Genomic DNA, 22152 nt, shown 5'->3' with positions numbered 1-22152 from the left:
GCAAATGAACTCGGCCTGTAAAGTTTTCAAAACAATTTCCATGACTAGGAAGCATTGATTAGAGGGGACAAACATTAAAACGAGCTAACTGCAGAAGTCAGCCTCCAAACTACTCACCTTTTAGACTCGCCTGGAACAGTTTAACTCAGGGGTCGGGAACCTTTTTGGCTGGGAGAGCCATAAAAGCCAAATATTTGTTTATGTATTTCCTTGAGAGCCATATATTTAATCAATTTGAACGCAACTTTATGCATGCATTTTTTTAAGAATAACACGTCTCCGAGTACTAATAGCGGTATCAGTGTTGCATTGAACACGTGCTCTTTTATTAAATAAACTAAACGCTTACGTTATTTCTCATATTTCAGTGTTTACTGCACGGGTGTCAAACTCAAGGCAATTATGACCTATTTAACCTCTTATGTCTGTTGTTTTTGTTGTCTTGCATTTTAGTGCCTTGAGATTGCTTTTAGCTTTGAAAGGCGCTTTACAAATACAATTTATTATTATTATATCCGGCACGCGAGAAAATATGTCTGTCATAACTGGCCCGCCGGTTTTGGTAATTAAATCAATGCATGGCACAACCACGGGAAAAGATTTTTGAGGAAGTATTGTCAGGTAAATTAATCCTGATCTTCATTAATCCACACTGGAAAGACTATCACATGTATTTGTCCTACCTCAATCAATATGTATTACGACACTACGAATATGTTTCTGCACTATTATGTATTTTCTGCACAACTATGTATTTTCTGCACAATTATGTATTTTCTGCACAACTATGTATTACAAACATAATAGGGGCACTTCCCCTTTAAGAGTAACAGGTCAACAAACCATCACTTCCGGACTGCTGACGGAGGAGCGTGTAGGCGCCAAACTGGGACCAATGAGGAGAAGGTCAACGCCTACTCCATGTATTAGATGCGAATTTTCAAATGTTTGGGCACACCTGGAGCGGAGCCGTGAGACCGCAACGAGGGGGCTTTTTGAGCCATGCGGTCTATGGAAACGGCGACGCGAAATGTGTCCTCAGCTGAGAATATTTTCTTTGTTTGACTTATTGCGTTAAATAAATATATAGATTACATCAGGAGATTGCTGTTTTGATTCGACCTTTAAGCTCCGAGTTCTTCAGCTTTTTCCTACCCATTAGTATCTAAATGTGTGAATGAAATGAAAGTTTTTGGAAAGCAAAGGGAAACACACCACAGATCTCTGGGACGATGTGAGCTGGACTGTTTGTGCGACATAACGAAGCATCTCACTGTTAAACCTGCAGCTTCAGGGCCGTGTGATCACAGGACATGTGTGATGCCAAGCTGCCTGTGGGAGACTCGGATGCAGAAGGAAACTTTGGTCACTACGTGTTTCCAAACACTGACAAACATCTCCACCGCTGTGTTCCCGACAGCATTATGCTGATGCACTGAGAGCATTTGCTGACTTTGCAGCTCAGATATTTTAATTGAACTGCTCAGCAACCCGTCTGCAGTTGACTTAAATATGTTCCATATCTTTTTGCACTTTATGTGTATCCTGTTCAATACATGTGGACCGTGTTTGGCCCTCGACGTAGTCCCAGTTTTTAATGTTGGCCCTCTCTGTGATTGAGTTTGACCCCCACCGGTCTACTGCTTGCTTTGAGCAGTTTCTCCTCAGCTGTTTCGCGAAGGGCAGGGCTACACACACACCCACACCACACACACACACACACACACACGTGTAAGTGTGTGCGCTGTGCAGTCAGAGACAGAGCGGAGGAAAGGAGAGGGGAGAACTAAAAACAAATCCGCTGCTAAATGTTTTACTTTAAAATGACACCGTATAATTGTTTATTACTTGTTAATCATGTTAAAAAATGTCAGCTCAAAATTGTCTGCGAGCCATATCGCGTCATCAAAAGAGCCATATATGGCTCGCGAGCCATATGTTCCCGACCCCTGTTTTAGCAGCTAAAGGAGCTTTGTTCAATGATTAGGAAACACCCATATACTTCAATACGTTGTGAATATTTTCCTTTTGTACAAATATAATGGTCAAGTGTTTGCTTGCTTCTGCATCATAAGACTGGGGAAACATTCATAATGGATAGTATGAGTGCGCTTAAAACTTGTGGGTCTGAATTCAGAAAATAGAGTATTGATGCCAGACCCATACAAACTGTTCAGAACTTTTAATTTGGACAACAAGGATTAAACCAATGTTAAAATGACATCAAATCCAAGGCCTGGCCGGTGAAAACCAGCCAACTAGTAAGAGTTGAGGAATGAGAGACAAATGGGAGGGAAACAGGGCAGAAAGAAAAGTCAAGCTATCAACTCAAGTCACCCTCAATATAAGGATTCACAGATGCGGGAGACCAAAGTTACAAAAACGTAGTTCTTCTAAAATAAAAAAAGGCCTTTGCCGTGAAAACGATGTGTAGAATCTATGTACATCATTCTCAGATCATGTATGCATAAAAAAAATCCACATCACAAGATGCTTGTGTTCAAGTATATTCACCAACTTCATCTCCATGATTTAGCATTCTCATCTTTTTTGAAATAAAATGTCCTTCAAAATAAAAACAAAATGCAGAAAACCACATTTTATGTCCTACCAATACATATATACTGTATAAATACATACATAAATATATTTTACATACAACAGCCATACATTTGAAAAGGGGATATACAGAGCAAAGGGGATGGGAGGGGGGGTGGTAGTGTGTGTTTTAGCTTGTGTTGTAAAATGGTTTGTCCCTCTATTATCTCAACGGTCAGATATGCAGATGTGGTGCTGTGTGTGTGTGTCCGTGCACACACACACACACACACACACACACACACACACACACACACACACACACACACACACACACACATACATACATACACACACACACACACACACACACACACAGTAGATGTATCCATCTCAGTTGGCCCAGTAGGGGGAGCTGCCGTAGCTCGACTTGTTGACTTGGCTCTTCTGCTGCAGGCTGCTGGATTGGCCACGCTGGCTCGGACCGCCCTGAACATATAAAGACAAACTAGTGAGCCTCTGAGAAAACACTCACCGGTAAACACCTGTGCAACAGCAAAGTATCTGCGGGTCTTACCTGTCCATCCTGAGCTAGATGATGGTGCAGCAGCTGTGAGTGTTGTTGCTGGTGAGGCAGGATGTGGAGGAATGGAGCCGGTGCATAGCCTCCAGGAGCTGCTCCAGGGTTCAGAGGCCCTGGACCCCCCAGTGCTGATGGCAGACTGAAGGGAGGAGGGGTCCCCGTATGGAAACCCTGCTTATCAAAAGACTGCAGACAGAAGATGTGGGACAAATTAAACTCAAAATCTTGATTATTTATGACTTCAGAGCAAGACAACAGTGGAGTTTGGAGTGTTTGACGCTCACCTGGGTCTTATTGTAAACACTTCCACTGATGTCTGGCACACCAGAGTTACTGGAGGTCACTGAGACGCCTAGCAGAATGACAGCAGCAACATTCACACATTACAATTCTGATTAGAAATCCAAAATTACCATATTGAAAAGGGAATCCTTTTGCATCTTACCTTTCCCGGGCCCAGAAGCAGCAGATTTGGCTTGTGCCTGTGAGGAGGAATTGTATCCTTTACTGTAGTCCACTCCTGCTGGCCCCGCTGTCAGCTCCTCATACCCTGGACAGGAAAACAAAGTTCAGTGTTCAAACAATACACACCACTTCCTGTGAAAGAAAATCTGCACACTATATAATAATAATAATAATAATAATAATAATAATAATAATAATAATAATAATAATAATAATAATAATAATAATAATAATAATTTGGAACTACTTGACCCATAATCAATTTATTTACCAAAATGAATATTCTTTTTTAACATTTTAATTGGTGTGCTCAGTAACCTGAGCTGAAGGCGTGCTGGCCGTAAGCGCTGGGCTGCTGCTGTGTCTGCTGCTGGAAGGGGCTAGCTGAGGGGTTTCCCAGACCAAGGCCCATACTGTGCTGCTTGGCTGAGGCTGGTCCCGGGCCCCCGGGAGGAACAAACATGGTGTGGCCGTACTGGAAAGCAGCAGCACTGGGTACGGCGCCGGGCACCCCGGTGTAGTAAGGCAGGCCTGTGTAGCTGTAGCCTGGAGGCAGAAAGGCCTGCTGACTGCTATGGTGTTGCGGCTGGCCCTGGGGCTGAGGCTGGGCCTGAGGAGGCTGAGGCTGGGCCTGGTTCTGTCCTTGGCTCTGGCCCTGGGTAGGCTGTGGGGCCGACAGGCTTGCGGGGGGCGCTGGGGAGGTGGAGTCATTCCTGCCAAACTTTGTGACTTCACCTGACAAACATTTGAGATGTCAGGTGACAAACAAATATGGGGATTTTTAGGATTTTGGACAAGGCCGGCAAAGGGGGACGGCGCTTTACCTGAGTAGGGGTTGTTGGCTAGGCTCCCGTCTCTACCAGAGAGAGTCGCTGCGGGGCCAGGGAATGTGATTCCATAGTAATCCTGCAAAGAGGGCTAAAGAGAGAGGACAGGGTCAGGAGGAGAGCCACACAACAAGCAAACAAGCTGCACTAGAGTGAGTACTCGATGGTGCTCACCATTGGCAGTCTGGACTGGAGCATATGGAGGTCTTCGTAACCATAGATCTGCTGTGAAACACAGAGGACACAACAGTCAGCTAGAAACATGTGTCAAAATAAAAACACTCTAGGCTTACATTTGAAAATTCTATTGAGGTTTTCGAATAAAAGGTTTGAATGTATGTCGTCATATTTTATGTCATCACCAAAAAAAAAGAAGTCTCAATTTGAATAAAAGTGATTTAAATTCATTTAAAAAACGTTCTTTAATGAATATACCTCGTCAGTGCGTGCGGCAAGCAGGGGAGCAAATGTTTGTGAAAAGTTAAACGCCAATAAATATGGATTAAAGCAGAATATTTTGTTCATTAAAAACGTGGTTAATTTTGATGATTATATTTATCTTTTGATCAATAAATCTTGACTTTTGGACTTTGCAACGCTCTGGAGATATTGGAAATGTTTGGATCACAAGTTCTAAAACAATCCTACGCAGCCACCACTGGAATGCAATTCTGCAAATAGTATAATACTAATAATATTAGTTAGAATTTAAATGTCAACTTTATAAATGAAGCTTTGAAGCTTCAAACTATTCTATACAGCCCGAGAATACTCTTTAGAGCAGGGGTGTCAAACTCATTTTAGTTCAGGGGCCACATGCTGCACAATTTGATCTCAAGTGGGCCGGACCAGTAACATCATATCATAACAACATATAAATAACGACAACTCCAAATGTTCCCCTTCGTTTTAGTGCAAAAAAAGTACATTCTGAAAATGTTCAAATTTAATGAACTATCTTTTTACAAAACATTATGAACAACCTGAAATTTATTAAGAAATAAAAGATGCAATTTCAACAATATTATGCCTCAGTGTATCATTTACACATTACAACTTCCAGATCAGTGTATCTACAAAGGCACAAAACATTTTGTCACAGGTATCTGGAACAGTATTCTACTTGATGATCAAAACAACTCATTTTTACACTTTGCAAAGTGCAAATGTTTGACACCCCTGCTTTAAAAAAAACATACAAAGACTGCATCTTCCTCAGTTCTCTGACGACAGTTGACTGAATAGATGGGGTTGGCAAATATCATTTGTGTTCACCGATTTAAAAGAAAATCAAGTACACTACAATGATTCTAGATCCCGAGGGGTTACTCACTGGGTATGCTGGCAGCAGCCCCCCGGGGCCCATGATATACTGGTTGGGCAGTAGAGGAGGAACTCCCTGGGACAAGTTAGGAGGAGCTTTACCTGCCAACACAATGACACAACAACCATCACTTTCATATACTTTACTTTCATGAAAAGAAACGTCCACAAATCCAAGCTAATATAATCGTGGGAGCACACCGAGTGAAAACAACCCATCGCAACAATCCCGTGTGTGTGTGTGTGTGTGTGTGTGTGTGTGTGTGTGTGTGTGTGTGTGTGCGTGTGCGTGTGTGCGTACCAGTGGAGGAGGCGAGCAGGGGTGTGTTCCTCGGTGCAGTGATGTTGGACGTGGCAGTAGCTCCATTGGAGCCAAGTCCCAGCGCCGTGCTGGCAGCAGAGTGAAGTCCACTGGCGCTGATGAGGCCACCGACTGTGCTGCTCATGTTGCCCATGTTGAGCATGTTGCCCATGTTGCCCATGTTGGGCATGTTGGGCATGTTGACCAGGTGGCTGATGCCGCTGCTACTGTTGCTGCTGTTGTGGGTCGAGTGGAGTGCCGAGGGCTGCGATGACGTGTAGGAGCCAGTGGAAGGAGCCAGAGAGCTCACGCCGCTGTTGTCAACACAGGTGTACTGAGGACCGAGAGGAAGTGTCGGTTAGTGTTGTTGTTGTTTTTTAGATGCAAGCATCATTACACAGGATGCGAGATGGTCACTTACAGTGAGAGCGCTGGAGCCCAGAGCTGAAACTGAGGAATGACTGCTGACATGGCTGTAGAGTGAAGGCACAGAGGAAATACTTGATTAGTATTAAATATTGTAGTTTGAATACCGCTACTCTCCTTAATTCAAATGTCTGCACTCTCTTGCAGTGAATTTCAATGTTCCTTTTTTGCCCTTTTTCAGTCTGCCATACTGTGTGTGTGTATCACCTGTTAAGTGAGTTGAGTTGGCTGGCTGAGGGCAGGTCCTGTGCCAGGTTGGAGAGCGTGGTGGAGCTGTGTGCAGGCATGGTAGAGGGTAAGTGGGAGGAAGGTGCCGAGGCTCCGTTGCTGCTGATGTTCAGAGACGGCGACTCTGGCTTCGGAGTGGAGGATGCTGATGAAGCTGAGACAAGTAGAAAATGAAATGGTCTTGATTTAGTAATGGGCTCAAAATGGCATAACTCAAGAAAGATGGTCGACAAAGAAAGTCAGTGTAGGTAACTTACTGTCTAGAGCAGCAGAGGTCCTTACACTATTCAGACCGTTCTGGTGATAAGAACAAAAACAGCTCAGTGTCAACGTATTCTGATAACCGTTAAAGAACATATCTATGTAACAAACATACACAGTACGAACAAGACATCAGTGAATTAAGATAACCACATAAACCCTAAACAGAATTCATATTATTATGTTTGATAATGGGTCAAGATGTCAGTATATTACCCAGAGTAGTACCGGCACGCCCCTAGTTTTGAGAAACAGACAAGAGTATGTGCACGGAAGCAAAGCAATGTACTGTTGTGGGCCATTAGAAAAAGCTATTTTAGCCACCTAAAAGAAAGACCCACCTAAAAAAAAAAGTCTGTTTAAGTCTACGTTATATTGAGAATAATTTCACTGCTTTACCTTGCCGTCAGACAGTCCTTTCCGACAGGGAACTGAAGCAGTTATCTATGCTCCTTAGCCAAAGCCACAAAGCTCTATTGACAAAAATAGTACCTCACAGAACACGGGAGGGGTGGGGGGGCAAGGTAAGTGGTACAAATATTAAAAATATAGTTAAACTAATAGGCTGAAATACGTTTTGCTGCTGAGCCCGTCCACAGCAATACATTGCTTTGCTTCTGTGCCTTAATTCCTGTCTGTTTCTCCAAACTGGGGCGTGCCGACCGTCATCCACTCTAGGTAGTAATACACAGACTGTGGAAGAACTTCATACAACCCTACTTCAAAATATCTTAACTATCCCTTTAAGGAGTTTTGGGAAAATGTCAGCTCAGGAATTTCTTGCAAAACAGTTCAATTAATCTCAACCTTTAAATTCAGATCGTCAGACAGTTTCCCCACATGGGGCTGACTGCTGTGGGACATGTTGACCGGCAACCTGCAATTTCTCAGGACGTAGAACCGCGAGGAATATTTAACAATTTCAACAAAAAAGAAGAAGCTTAAAAGCTCTTAAAAAGGCAGGATGAGCATTTTAATGTTGGCTATTTTCTACTCACCATTACTGGCCCTGTGGCCTCTTTGTTCTGGGAAAAGGCCAGTCGTGAGTGAGGGGGCATGGTCCCATCGTAACTTCCCCCCACTGTGGAGTAGTGAGAGGAGGAGGGTATGGAGGAGGAAGTGGTGGAGGATATTGAAGAACAGGAAGCGGGGTGGGAGGAGCTGGCAGTCCCTAATGAGGAGGAAGTGAGGCTGGGCATCGGCACCGAGGAGTGATATACTGGCTCTGCTGAGGAGAGGGGCAGAAGCGGGGCGACGGAGAGAGGGCTGCCCAGCGACTCACTGTAAGACAACAGCCGGGAGAGAAGAAGTTATCAGATCAATAATTGTTAAACTGCTGCATTAAGGCTCTTTGATGATATGTGTCTTTTATATCTGATCTTTAGTGAATTAGAATGAAATTCTTCAAAGGCAGACTTTGTGTAATAATATTCACTGAAGATATGAAACTAGTCAGTCAGCAGTGACAGTACCTGAGCGGTTTGGAGTACAAGCTTGTCTGGCTCTGTGTCCCTGGTCCCGGTGCAGACAGTGCTGGGGCGGGGGCCGGTGTGGACTCCCTGGATGCCGCACTGATACAATTGTCGACACCTCCAAACTCCGGCATTGCCGACTCCGAGCCAAAGTCTAGAGCTCCGAACTGGAGGTTTAGCCCGGGGACGTCAGCCGAGCCTGGCATCTCCACCGCTGTGGCGGGGATCTGTCAGGATGAAAGCAACACAGTCAGCTTTCAAGACCATGACTTTAAGTTCATAAAAGTACTTTTACATTTACAGAAGATTTCCTTAAAACATGTGCATTGTTGCCTTGACAATCAAGATGCAGAATGTCAGACCCACATAGGACGGTGATAATCTTTAGAGAGACGTTTTAGAGCTGAATTCAAAAGTAGCCACATGTGCATCGGATTGTAATCGCAATTTTCTGTCAATCACCACCAGCCCTCTACCTTTGACGTGGGAGGTATCCTTCGTTTCTGGCCTTTGAGCTGCGCCCGTTGCTGCTGTGGAGTGCTGCCACCCTGAGGGTCCAGCCCTGCGCCGGGGGCAGGAGGTTTAGCACCAGCTGCAGCCATCATCGAGCCTGCTTGTGCCGGCGTGCTGGTGTGGTGGAGAGAGGGCGAGGCTGAAGCAGAGGGCACCTGTTGTTGCGATGGAGGACTGGGTTGCCGTGCCAGAGGCAAGGAGGGGCCAGTGTGCCTCTGGACCAGCTGGCTCAGCACAAGAGAAGGCTCTGGCTGCAGGCCAAACTCACCTGCGGACACACAACAGAACACAGATTGGACAATGGATATTGACCTTGATTTAGGTTTTATTTGTCTGTATAGTTGTCAGTGTGATAGAGTTATAGTGTTGCATGTAAATGAATGTTTTTAGTGTCTGTTAGCTTGTAGCTAAATCTGGCATAAATCGTCTCTTCTCTCTTTGAGATTTATGTTTTTGTTATGCATGGTCTATAAAGACTAATAATATTGTGGCAAAAACTGATAAAGTGTGCATGGCTGGAGTACGATCGTCACACTCACGGCTGAACTGCGAGGTCAGTGAGGTGGAGTTGGATTCTGAAGCCTTTATGTCCCAGCTAGATGAGGAGGGTGGCGGTACAGGTGATCCCAGGCCTGGCAGTCGGCCAATGGAGGTGTTGCTTCCTTGGGTGCTGGCAGGAGGCGCGGCCTGAGATGAGGGTAGCGGACCCAAGCCAGGACCCTTCAGTTGTTCCAATATCTGAGCTCCAGCGCTGGGCTGAGTCCTTTTGGCCTGGCCCAAGTCCCCAAAACCAGCTCCCAAAACTGACGACTGGCACAGACGGGAGGAGAGAGTGTAATCATCAGTCTTTGTTTCTCTGCATGTGTTCGTTTGCATGTGATGGATGAAGGAATGTGTATGAAAAACGGGTGCAAAGTATCAAAAGCAACGATATAAAAAATATGCCGTAGAAAATATATATTATTACCAAAGCAGCATGAGCATAGCTTGTGCTGCTGGTGGCGTTGCGGCTCGGGGGCGGCTGCTGTTGCTGCTGCAGTGGTTGGTGGTGGTGGTGCGAGTTGGTAAAGACCAGACTCTGAGAGGAAGAGGACGAAGGTGGTTCTCTTCCTCCAACCGCAGGCTTCTGCAGCAGAGAGGCGAGGTCCAGACTAACACAGAAACGGTAAGTAAAGTCAATGAGGAAAGGCTTGCAGGACACGAAGTCAAAAGGTTTCCAATGTAATGCGTTACAAGTATGTAAATGTAAAGACTGTTTGACATTGATTTTCCAACGGCAATACAACTTTACTAAAATCACGTTACACTGCATTTAGAGATCAGGGCCAATAGATGATATTATAACTGAGCCAGCTTCTTACCTTTGCCCAGGTGTGATGTGATTCTCCGCAGCAGGTGCACACGAGGAGGTGAACACTTTAGTCTCCGAGAGCTGCAGGAATAAACAAAAACACAGGAGACGGAAGTTGTTTTAAACATACACCAAAACATTGTTATTGTGATTGACAGACTTCTCCCGTTTAAGTGTCAACTCACCCCAACATCCTCACTCCAGTCCTCAGATGCCCAGTCTTCCAAGGTATGCCTCCAGGTAACTAGAGAGCAACCAATGATGAGTCACAAAGTTCAGATACAGGTGGGATAAGTAGTAATCATGATGCAGGGTGCCTGTAGCGGATGTACGTTTGCATTAAAATCTACACAGCACTGCTCAATATAGAGTTCACCACAGAGCTGCTGTTACAGTGTAAAATCTGCCTCCTGCTGCACGGACCAGACACTTTGTGATAACACACCTAGTATTTAGTTTTTTTATCTGATCAATGTGGGCAGAATATGCGGAAATAAACTAAATGGGTTTTATAAAAAGAAAAGAAAAAAATTAAGCAAAACCGACAGAGGGCAAGTGATGTAGTCAGTAAACACCGGTAACACCGACTACCGAGGCAAGTCTACATTACAGGTGAAGAGTGACATATCTGCCCTGAAGAGCTCACCTGTCCCATCTGTGCTAGTGTTGCCCGCCGTGTCCCACACCTCATTTTGTGCAGCCCCTGACCCAGACTCTGAGGTATAGTCCGCTGGATTGAAGGTCCTGGGGAGGAGCCAAGGAGAGTTACACCGAAATAAACTGAAGGGGGAGGGAGTGGTTAACAGATTTAGTTAGTTATGTTTCTAATAAACAGTGTGTGAGTAAATTACTTATTGCTTTCTGGCATTTGTGTTTCCAGTGCTGTATAGAAGCTGAGGTGAGATACGTTTATGATTATTATATTCAGATACCACATGTTATAAGACTGGTGACTAAAGAATCATCACGGTATTAGAGCACGTTCCTAAGTCAGTTGCAAGAAAAATGAACCACTGGCACTCATTCAGAAACCAAATCCAAAAAAAGTTCAATTTCCTGGCCTTAAAACCACCCTGGTACTAATTCATTTACACCTAAAAGTGTGTGAAAACCCCTGTGAGTGAGCGTGTGTGTGTGTGTGAGTGTGAGTGTGAGCGTGAGTGTGAGTGTGAGTGTGAGTGTGAGTGTGTTGCCACCATACCCCATGCCCTGGGCTGAGAATCGGCTCCCTGGTGGCCCTCTACCTCTGCCTCGACCTCCAGATCCTGCACAACATTCACACCAACCGGTCAACAACAACCACTGCAGTGTGTTGGGCGTGCTGGCGAAGTGTTTTAAATGTGCTCACCTCGGCCACCCCCTCTGGCCCTCCGACCTCGATCTGCACCTCTGTCCACTGGCATCACCTCCACGCCATTCTCCTCTGGACGTGCTGTACCTGTATAAAACACACACAAAATGACGCTGCATTAGTAACAGTATTATGTATTCAAACATACTGAAGAACATGCAGAAGAGCAGGGAGACTGAGTTCAAATTAAAGTGAAGTTTAGACTCTATACCCTGTCGGCTCCGAATGGCCCCCCTGCCCCTGCGGTTTGCAGCAGCACGGCCCTTGCTCGCCTCCCTCTCTCCTTTCTTCTCCCTGTTTTCCTTGTTCTCCTTGCTGTCTGAAGGACCCTCCTTCACCAGGGGCTTCTTCTTCCCCACCGTCTCCCATGAGGTCTAAACACAGAACAGGATAGAGAAGGAAAAGAAAATTCAAAATTGGAGCACAAAATATGTAGTTCATGTTCATCCTTGTTGCTCCATCTTAAAAACACTTAACACCCAAAGCCAGAGGCAAAACAAGACATAAAACACTGAGTATATCTTTTTTTAACTAAAGAAAACAAGTCCATTTCACATTTGTATCATGTCGAAAGAGTCTCTGACATTGTGTGGTTGGTTGAATTACGGTATTTGAACTTGTGTATTTTGTTACAGAGGACAAAGAGACACTACAGGACACGTTACAGAAAAGCTGTGATGTCGGCTATTTTCTGACCAACTTATGTACTGAAGTGTTCACTATGCAGCTGTGTTATGTAAGGACTTGTAATAGTTGGATATTCAATATTAAAACCACTTCAATTTAGGGTTAAAGCACACACTGATTGTAACACTTTGTGTTTTCGTTTGTTTATTAGGCCACCTCCCTTGTGCTACACCTTATAACAACTCACTCGGTAAGTGTTCCTTTTTTTTTTTGACAGTTAAGAGTACAGTAGATGCAGATGTAATCAGAGGGTTGCAGTATATACCATAACAGTAGAGAAAGTTCCACGTAAAAAGGAGAAAAAACAGCTATTTGCCATTTTTGGATTTCCACAAAACCAAAACAACAACCAGGGTGGCTGTCTGGCAGGATGCCCTGCCCTGCAGCCTCAACTCGCCATCTGTGCCGGCTGGTATTCTTCAGAAATGTCGGGACACTCACTTGGACTCGAAACACACAGGCAGAACAACATTTAAGTATTTGCCAGACATTTTGTAGCCCCTTTGAAAATGGTGTACAGTGGAGTGCCTTTGTGCTAAACGTCCCTGCTCAACAGTCACCAGCATATACAGAACAACCTTATGTTCTTCACAACATTGGTTCATCTTCTGAACATGTTACATAACTTGAAATCTAGTGGTGACGTGACAGAATGCTTTACTTTTTCACTGACAGAACAGATATGATTCTATTTTAAATCAATACGTCTTCGCCAGCCGTGCAATGGCTTGTATTTCGCTTTACATGCGTTTTAAAAGCGAGACTACAGCGATTGTGTGCAGATGATACGCGGGTAACTACACAGCAGTGGACAAAGTAATCCTTTTTATTCTCATCCATTTACTTTTGTAGATTCATTTGTTAATTATAGCGTTTGTTTGTTTAAAAAAAACTCTGAATCTTTGAGTTGAGTTTATGTCTTTCAGCTCACTGCATCTCATCTCAACTGTGATAAATGACACCAACAGATCAAAGTGATTTCACAACAACCTGCATGTTTTAAAATCTGGAAAAAAAGAAAGTGAGCCATTTGTGTTTGAAAATGCATTTGTGGTTCAGAGTAAAACTTCTTGGTCATGATAAATAGCTAAATGTTAATATGCCTGTACATTTGCATGTTTGGGCTGAAAGACTTGTTGCTCTGACTACACTTCCAGATGAAATGTGTGGCAACACAAGTACAATTTCAAATGTAGAGCATGAATGATTCTTCTCATATGTCACACTTGCTATTGTTTTTATCCTGTGCTCATCATCAATTTTCTAAATTTAAAATCACACACCTCAGTAAAAAGACTTATTGTGCAGGGCTGCTGCATATTCTGCCTTCTAAGCAAAAATAAATCTCTTCACAGTATCTGAAATTGCAAATTCATATTGTTGAAAATAACTAGAGGCTAGTAGGTGAAGTTTAAAATGGGATTAAGTGAAACACAATGTCATTACCATGTCCGAGGTGCTCTCCAGGAGAAAGTTGATGGCTCTGCTAACATCCTCGTTGCAGTCGTGGAGCGCTACCATGCACTCATCCTGGTTCTTCCCAGTCACCTCCATCAGCTGGGGAAGCCAACAAACACACTTCACATTAGAAATGAAGTTAGTCACGGCGAGACAAGGGGCCACTCATAGCATAAAGTATGCATTTTTCATGCAACCACATAGAGTACTGGAGTCACGGAATAATGACAGCTTGCCCTGACTCGGACAAGTAAATGCCCTAATGCGTGTTCACACGAAACAAATATTTTGCAATACATTTACATATGAAGTCAATGCATGCGAATTACGCGAATACACAAAATGTGTGTCATTCGCACATTGCACGAGAAATTCCCGTGGTGCTTTCTCGCGAAAGCCTATCAGCGTTGAGATTCTACCGACGTTGTTGAATCAGAAATGGAGGAAAACATTATTGTCGTGTTGGCAATCATCAATAATAAAACATCTAAAATCCCTATGTGTTTATGTTATTTTAGAGTTCACAGTATGTAGATAACTATGTGTACAAACAATAACGTTGCTGCTTTATGCCACATTTAGATCTCCATTCAGAAAACAAGCATTTTAAAGTTAAATGTGGTCGTCGTCTTATAAACAGACCTGACAAAGCATGAATTCAGACTGTTCCCAATTGGGCATCATGATGTAGTTATTCTGGCATTAATATTATTTATTTTTTCACACCACTGTAGTAAACCAGATTACGTAAACCGAAGTAACGTGAATATACACAAATTCCCTTTCCATTCGGTGTGAACACAGCATAAGTTTTCCTCACCTGGTTGACTTTGTCCTCAAAGTCAGCATCATTCTTGTCATAGATCACCTGGGCAAGCCGGATCTGCTCAGCTGTAGCCTTTTGGTTAACAGGAGAAAGAAAAAGGTAAGAACAAAATATAGCCGCTCCTTGACCACTTTATTAGGTACACCTGAAAGAATTAATGCAATACAACAGATCATCCCTAAGTTCTACATTTACAACGATAATAGTTCCGTTTTGATTGAAACATTAGAGAAGTATTATTTCAGCTATATAGTTACTAAGCAAGTGCGTCCTATTTATACTATTAAAAGTTAATATACTATGTGGCTGCGATAAAAAAATAAATAATTTTCAAAGTTGTGTAATATGTGCACTGTGGTTTTGTTGGCAAGTGTAGTCTTGTGCACACTGGTGTTTTTTTCTCAAAATCCCTGTGGCCTAGAGATGTGTGCTTTCATTAAGTTTCTTCATGTTGATGTGGTTGCGGTGGCCCACCTGTATCTGTTTCTGTGGTTGTGATGTGTGAGTGGCAGCAGGCAGCACTTTTTCCCGAGGGCCCCGGGCCTTTTCGCCGCCCAGCGAGCTCATCATATACAGTATATACAAAACTCTGTATGTACAAAATAGAAAAATCTGCAAAAGAAAAGAAAAAAAGAAACATGTGGTTGTAAGAACTGTTGGTTGATTTCACTCATCCCTTCATAATATGTCCACAACACATGCAGTTCATTTACAATGATGTTACAGCAGAGCCTCAATACTTTCCCTTGTGCGAGTGCATAGAAGGAAATAATAAGTGTTTAATACCAGAAATATGCATTGTGAGCATAACTAAGCCATATTGCACAATCATGAATACTGCCCTTATGAAGGCTGTAAGATGCACAAGTTGGCCTGGTGACACAACAGCTTTGCTGAAAATGTAGGTCAAGGAGGACCCCGTGTCCTCTTACAAACAGGACGGACCACAGAGTGTGAAGCAGAACAAACACTACACACCCTGACCCCAAATCCCCTCTACCCGCTAGATAATTTACAGCGACTAAGCTCGCTCACATGCACGCACACACTAAGCTATTGCAGTAAAATGCTGATTTATTGTTTGTGTTTTTGACAACCGAGCCTCGCACAAGTTGTACCTTGCTGTAAATTAGGTGTGATGCCACATAACCAAGCAAGCACTAATAAGTTTCGGTAGCAAATATTATAACACTTCTCACAACCATGTGCACACACAAGTCTTTAACCACCTGCAAAGACATGGAAAACGTGATTGCTCAATATCTTGTAATGAAAAGATTTATGATTTAAGAGTTGGAGGGATGAAACCCTCTTTTTAATGGTCACACATGCAGAGCACACAGCACACAGTGAAATATGTTCTCTGCTTTTAACCCATCCTAGTAGCAGGAGTCTAGTACTAGGAAAAATACCCTGTGGTGCAATCTGAGTTGCAAACTTTGACTACGATGTCCATTACTAGAAGAATAACTATAGATATCCCCATTTGTTTTATGTCAGAGAACAATAGCAATCCAGTTTACAGTGCCTGAGTGACGTTGGAAATGCACTGCTGCCATTGGCTGCTGGTAGGAACAAAGCTAGTGCAAAAACACGAACAGGCTTTAAATGTAATTTCAGTGAAAAATCAAGATCTCTATTTATAACTGAGAAAACTAAGGTAGCAGCTGTAATTTGTACTTAATAAATCAAATATTAACATATCATTACAAGTATGAGTCTCGACAGTCTAAAGAGATAAACAATAACAAAACAGTCATACAGTAGCTCCGCATATTTCAATTGTTCAACACATTTATTTGGATATGCCGATATGACAAAACAAATACCAGTTCAGTTTCATATTAACATCTACCTGGTTACATCTAACTAATTATTAACTAGCTATAGCTTATTTTAGTAATAAAGCAAGCGGAGCGTTGTTTTGAACATATGCTAACGGTAGCCCGTTGGTGTTACTTGTTTCTTGAGTCTTCATACTATTCGTTAACGGTTGACTTTGTATGTATATCTGGCAAAAACAAATCTGATTCTCGTAGCGTCGTTTTCGACTCAACACTAACCGAATTGGTGATGTTGGTACTGGGATCCCTTTGTCCTCACTAGCATGGACTCATGTTAGCTACCAACGTGCTAATGCTGACACCATACCGTCGATACTGAACAAACGATGCAGCGGGGATGAAGCTAGCTAACGGTGCTATCTAAATCTGGTCCAAGTTGATAACCAACGGCCGTCTAACTGGCTTGCTCATGTCTTATACGTATTTATAGATCCGCTCAGTGATCTAATACTACTGGCAGTTACATCAGGTTTGTCTTCGACACCTACACAACAGACTAGCCAGCTAACAACATAGCTGTGTTAAATCTAAAGAAAAGGGCCTCTTAACGGAGCACAATCCCATCCCGACATTGCTCGCCGGGAAACAAGACAACAGAAAAATTGCGAAAGACATCCCTCACAACACCGCGTAAGCAAAACAACGAAGCCAGCGACCAACTATTTCAGCGAAAACGCGCTTAAGTATGTTTGTTAAACACGTTGAAATACAGAAACTGAACTTAGAAAAACATAAGAAAAATAGTGTTTTTATTACCTGCTAACACGCTTCACTCGGCCAGCAGCAGACAAGGTGGTCACGTGACGTGCCCTGCCGTGGTGGTGGATGCTCCCCTCTCTCGGGTCTCAACTAACTTCCTAACACTAAACGTTCACTATCAAACAAACACACCTCGTTCAAACTACGATTAACGTTTGTACATCTATGTCTAAATATATTGTTATTTTTTCGCTTATTGACGATGCACACAGCTAGTTAATTTGTATGGGTCATTCCAGAATTGGAGGACATCAGACATCAACACTTTTGAAAAATGAACCTTTTATTTGATTATTTTTTGTTATGTCTTTAGGAAAAACAGATAAACAATCAAAAAAAGTGGTTTGGCCAGCAAAGCCATCAAATGTACACTTTTTATTAGACGTTTTATTTGTTGTGTGCCATGTTTTGTGCAACCCTGTGACATACTCATTAAGCAGAAAAAGGTATTTTTAAAAACATTCTTCAATAAAACTCTTTACTATTAAGTAAAGAAAGTCACATTTATATTAAATATTCATGTATTTTTGGATAAAACGGGTTTAATGTTAATTTAAGTATCTTTTTAAATCGATCTTGCCCAACTTTTCAATTGTCACATGTTTCTTTTTACCAATTTTAATATTTAATTTGAAATATTTGCTCAAATACATTATGCATATAATTAATCAAGCTATTAAAAGGACATTAGTTTAAACTTTTGTGAGCTGAGAAAATTGTTTAAGGTTATTTTAACACAGGGGTCGGGAACCTTTTTGGCTGGGAGAGCCATAAAAGCCAAATATTTGTTTATGTATTTCCTTGAGAGCCATATATTTAATCAATTTGAAAGCAACTTTATGCATGCATTTTTTTTAAGAATAACACGTCTCCGAGTACTAATAGCGGTATCAGTGTTGCATTGAACAGGTGCTCTTTTATTAAATAAACTAAACGCTTACGTTATTTATCTCATATTTCAGTGTTTACTGCACGGGTGTCAAACTCAAACTGTTTGGCCCTCGACGTAGTCCCAGTTTTTAATGTTGGCCCTCTCTGTGAATGACCCCCCCCCCCCCCCCCCGGTCTACTGCTTGCCTTGCGCAGTTTCTCCTCAGCTGTTTCGCGAAGGGCTACACACACACACACACACACACACACACACACTACACACACGTGTGTAAGTGTGTGCGCTGTGCAGTCAGAGACAGAGTGGAGGAAAGGAGAGGGGAGAACTAAAAACAAATCAGCTGCTAAATGTTTTACTTTAAAATGACACCGTATAATTGTTTATTACTTGTTAATCATGTTAAAAAATGTCAGCTCAAAATTGTCTGCGAGCCATATCGCGTCATCAAAAGAGCCATATATGGCTCGCGAGCCATATGTTCCCGACCCCTGTTTTAACAGAAAATGATATAGTAACAGGGTTGAAATTAGAGTAACAGGGTTGCGTAAAGTAACAGGGTTGAATGGCTACATTACTTTTGGTTGTAGATCATGACATAAATGTGACAAATAAATACTCAGGACCACAGAAATGTTGCTTGATAATATTAATATATATTTTCCAATGAATGATTAACAGGAAGAGTATCAATGATACATAAAAAACATGTCAACACAACAACAAACTGGATATAATCAAATATACACTGGACAAATATAAAACATGGAGGTCACTGAGGTAGTCAAACAACTCCACAGTGGAAAGGCCCCAGGGGTTGATGAGATGCGTCCAGAAATGCTGAAGGCTTTGGGTGTGGAGGGGCTGTCTTGGTGGACATGCCTCGTCAACATTGCGTGGAAGTCTGGGACAGTGCCTAGGGGGTGGCAGACCTGGGTGGTGGTTTCCTTATTCAAAAAGGGGGACCAGAGAGTGTGTGCCAACTACAGGGGTATCACACTTCTCAGCCTCCCTGGTAAGGTCTACTCCAAGGTGCTGGAAAGGAGGGTTCGGCCGATAGTCGAACCTCTGATTGAAGAGGAACAATGCGGATTCCAAACCTGGTCGTGGAACAATGGACCAACGGACCAACTCTTCACTCTCGCAAGGATCCTGGAGGGGGCCTGGGAGTACGCCCAACCGATCTACATGTGTTTTGTGGATCTGAAGAAGGTGCATGACCGGGTCCCACGGATGATACTTTGGGAGGTGCTGCGGGAATATGGAGCCACTTCTGAGGGCCATCCAATTCCTGTATGCCCAAAGCGAGAGTTGTGTCCGGATACTCGGCAGTAAGTCGGACTCGTTCCCAGTGAATGTTGGCCTCCGCCAGGGCTGCACTTTATCACCAATCCTGTTTGTGATTTTCATGGACAGGATATCGAGGCGTAGTCGTGGAGGAGAGGGGTTGCAGTTCGGTGGCCTGAGGATCTCATCGCTGCGCTTTGCAGATGATGTGGTCCTGATGGCAGCATCGGTCTGTGACCTTCAACAGTCACTGAATCGGTTTCGCAGCCAAGTGTGAAGCGGTTGGGATGAGGATCAGCACCTCGAAATCTGAGGCCATGGCTCTCAGCAGGAATCCGGTGGATTGTCTACTCCGGGTAGGGAATGAGCCCTTACCCCTAGTGAAGGAGTTCAAGTACCTCGGGGTCTTGTTCGCGAGTGAGGGGACAATGGAGCGAGAGATCGGCCAGAGAATCGTAGCAGCGGGGGCGGTATTGCATTCGCTTTACCGCACCGTTGTGATGCAAAGAGAGCTGAGCCAGAAGGCAAAGCTCTCAATCTTACGGGCGATCTTCGTTCCTACCCTCACCTATGGTCATGAAGGCTGGGTCATGACCGAAAGAACGAGATCACGGGTACAAGCGGCTGAAATGGGTTTTCTCAGATGGGTGGCTGGCGTCTCCCTTAGAGATAGGGTGAGAAGCTCAGCCATCCGTGAGAGACTCGGAGTAGAGCCGCTGCTCCTTTATGTTGAAAGGAGCCAGTTGAGGTGGTTCGGGCATCTAGTAAGGATGCCACCTGGCCGCCTCCCTAGGGAGGTGTTCCAGGCACGGCCAGCTGGGAGGAGACCCCGGGCAAGACCTAGGACTCGGTGGAGAGATTATATCTCCTCACTGGCCTGGGAACATCTCGGGATCTCCCAGTCGTAGCTGGTGGATGTTGCCCGGAAAAAGGGTTTGGGGTGCCCTACTTTAGCTGCTGTCCCCGCGACCCGACCCCGGATAAGCGGTAGCCAATGGATGGATGGATGGATGGGTGGGTTGCAAGTAACAGGGTTGCAAATCAATGCTAATTTTAGCTTTTACCTCAGGAATTAATGCTGCACAATGTAATGCTACTGTCAAGGAATGGACACACTTAGATATCTAACTAAAGAAAGATATGTTTGAAATTAATTTGTTTTATTCTCATAATGTGAGTAACAGGGTTGTGTTTGTGAGTGCCACACTCCATCAAGAGTGAAAAGATTGGAAATATATTAAAAATAAAAAGGGAGGACTTACCTTTGGTCTACCCATGGTAGTAACACATGACTTGCTGATGTAATTTCCTCTGTCATGTGACTAACAGTTTTTTCACTTTCTCTGCCAAGCTAAAAAGGTTTCGGTAACAGGGACACACTTTCAGTGTAAGATTACTGTTATTTAAAAAATGTTTATGATTAAAAAAATTGATTTTACCATTATAAGAGACATATCAATAGAATAATACCAAAAAAAGTAAATAAAAACCCTATATTAAATGTTATATTCGACATGCAAGTTGGTCACCAAGAAGCTGGGACAAGAGAAAAATGCTATTTTAGGGGTGTTTTTAGGGTGTTTGATATTTTAAATAATATTTTGAAAAAACCTTTTCTGCAACTTTATATGCATTTTGTCTCAAGACAAGTATATTTAACACAAGAAGTGTATGGTTTAGATTTTTGGGCATGGATTATTAGATTTTTTATATGTGGGACATGAAATGTCCTCCAATTCTGGAATGACCCATATGATCACAATGCAGACCGGGCTACCACAGAGACCTTGAAAGCTACCATTGGATATCATTATTGACAACATCTAAAATTAGCAGTGACCTATTTTAATTTCGGAGGAAATCTCTAATCGGACTAAAAAAAAGTCAAACATGGAAAAAAGAAACGTTACATCAATATACATTTTATTTTTTATTATTTACTCTTTTTTTTAAGATTTAATAGCTTGTTGTTTTTTCAGATGTTTATATCTTACAATACCCTCAGATTCAGTCATGTGTAAAAACATTCATGAGGCATGTGTAAAAAAAAACAGGGCATCACCAAGTAGACAGATCAATCCACACACACTTTCTCAGACATATACATACAAATGTATGCAATTGTCCCTATGTATTTTACACATACATATACACATTTATATATAAAATGCACTTTAAAAGTGTTGGGTTATTTGTTCAATTTATGGTCGTAATTGGGGTTTCGCTTTTCAATGTGTCATTATCATGAAAATTGGAGAAAAGTTCCATGTAGAAAAGGAAAACTATGATCTCCTGTGGCAGTCTTTCACAGAAAGACCCGAGGAAGGCAAAAACATAACTCAAGCCTAGCCTGCCTCAACCAAACAAGGAAAAGAGCAGAATCACTCACTCCTTGGTACAAAAAATGAGGAAAAAAATAAAGATTCATAACTGACAATAAATGTATGTGCCTGTAGCATCTAACTCCAGGGGAGAGTCCAAATGTTTTCATTAGTTTTCCTTGCATCGCGCTTGCTGGATAGTTGAGAAGATCAGTGAGCTACTACAGATCTTCTCCCAAGTTCCTGTGGAGGAGTCCCAGAATCATGGGGGGGGGGGGGGGGGGGCTCCTCTAGCTTTCAATCATATTTAATGATTCTTAACTTGCTACCAAAACTGAAAATCTTAGTATAAACTCTAGTGACACCAGACTGTTGCAGAATTTGAACATCATAATGGACAAACCTGTCGAAAGCATTCTGGTCAAAGAGAAAAGGAACATAAGCA

The 22152-nt window shown here is 42.9% G+C and overlaps 2 protein-coding genes across 6 annotated transcripts in view; both read right to left on the bottom strand.

The window, feature by feature from the left end:
- Positions 1-2167: 2167 nt before the first annotated feature.
- ubap2a (ubiquitin associated protein 2a) lies at positions 2168-17308 on the bottom strand. Of its 5 annotated transcripts, XM_029432192.1 has the most exons (28): positions 17211-17308; positions 15085-15222; positions 14605-14682; positions 13773-13883; positions 11851-12013; positions 11637-11726; positions 11490-11553; positions 10935-11068; positions 10474-10532; positions 10299-10369; positions 9905-10088; positions 9477-9747; positions 8901-9205; positions 8425-8651; positions 7951-8233; positions 6949-6988; positions 6671-6845; positions 6459-6510; positions 6038-6371; positions 5747-5838; positions 4588-4638; positions 4411-4504; positions 3905-4321; positions 3567-3671; positions 3406-3473; positions 3116-3307; positions 2908-3027; positions 2168-2877 (listed from the first exon to the last, which is right to left on the bottom strand). In XM_029432192.1, exons 2-27 carry the CDS (start codon positions 15178-15180, stop codon positions 2932-2934), a joined length of 3852 nt encoding a protein of 1283 aa, XP_029288052.1. In that variant the 5' UTR covers positions 15181-15222; positions 17211-17308; the 3' UTR covers positions 2168-2877; positions 2908-2931. The 5 variants fall into 5 exon arrangements, with proteins under 5 accessions (XP_029288052.1, XP_029288050.1, XP_029288053.1 ...); XM_029432190.1 differs by having other exon boundaries at positions 2168-3027; XM_029432193.1 differs by having other exon boundaries at positions 2168-3027; positions 10935-11032.
- A 3980-nt stretch (positions 17309-21288) lies between these two features.
- dcaf12 (DDB1 and CUL4 associated factor 12) overlaps positions 21289-22152 on the bottom strand; it is a 9077-nt gene continuing 8213 nt past the window's right edge. The window contains exon 9 of the mRNA XM_029430955.1: positions 21289-22152. This exon is cut by the window's right edge and continues 1165 nt beyond it. The gene's annotated coding sequence lies outside the window, so the exon portion shown is untranslated.

The sequence above is a fragment of the Cottoperca gobio genome, chromosome 5 (assembly GCF_900634415.1).
Source record: "Cottoperca gobio chromosome 5, fCotGob3.1, whole genome shotgun sequence".
NCBI classification, from domain to species: Eukaryota; Metazoa; Chordata; class Actinopteri; order Perciformes; family Bovichtidae; genus Cottoperca; species Cottoperca gobio.
Note: the sequence above shows the minus strand (reverse complement) of the source record. Positions and strands in the feature narration are given on the sequence as shown.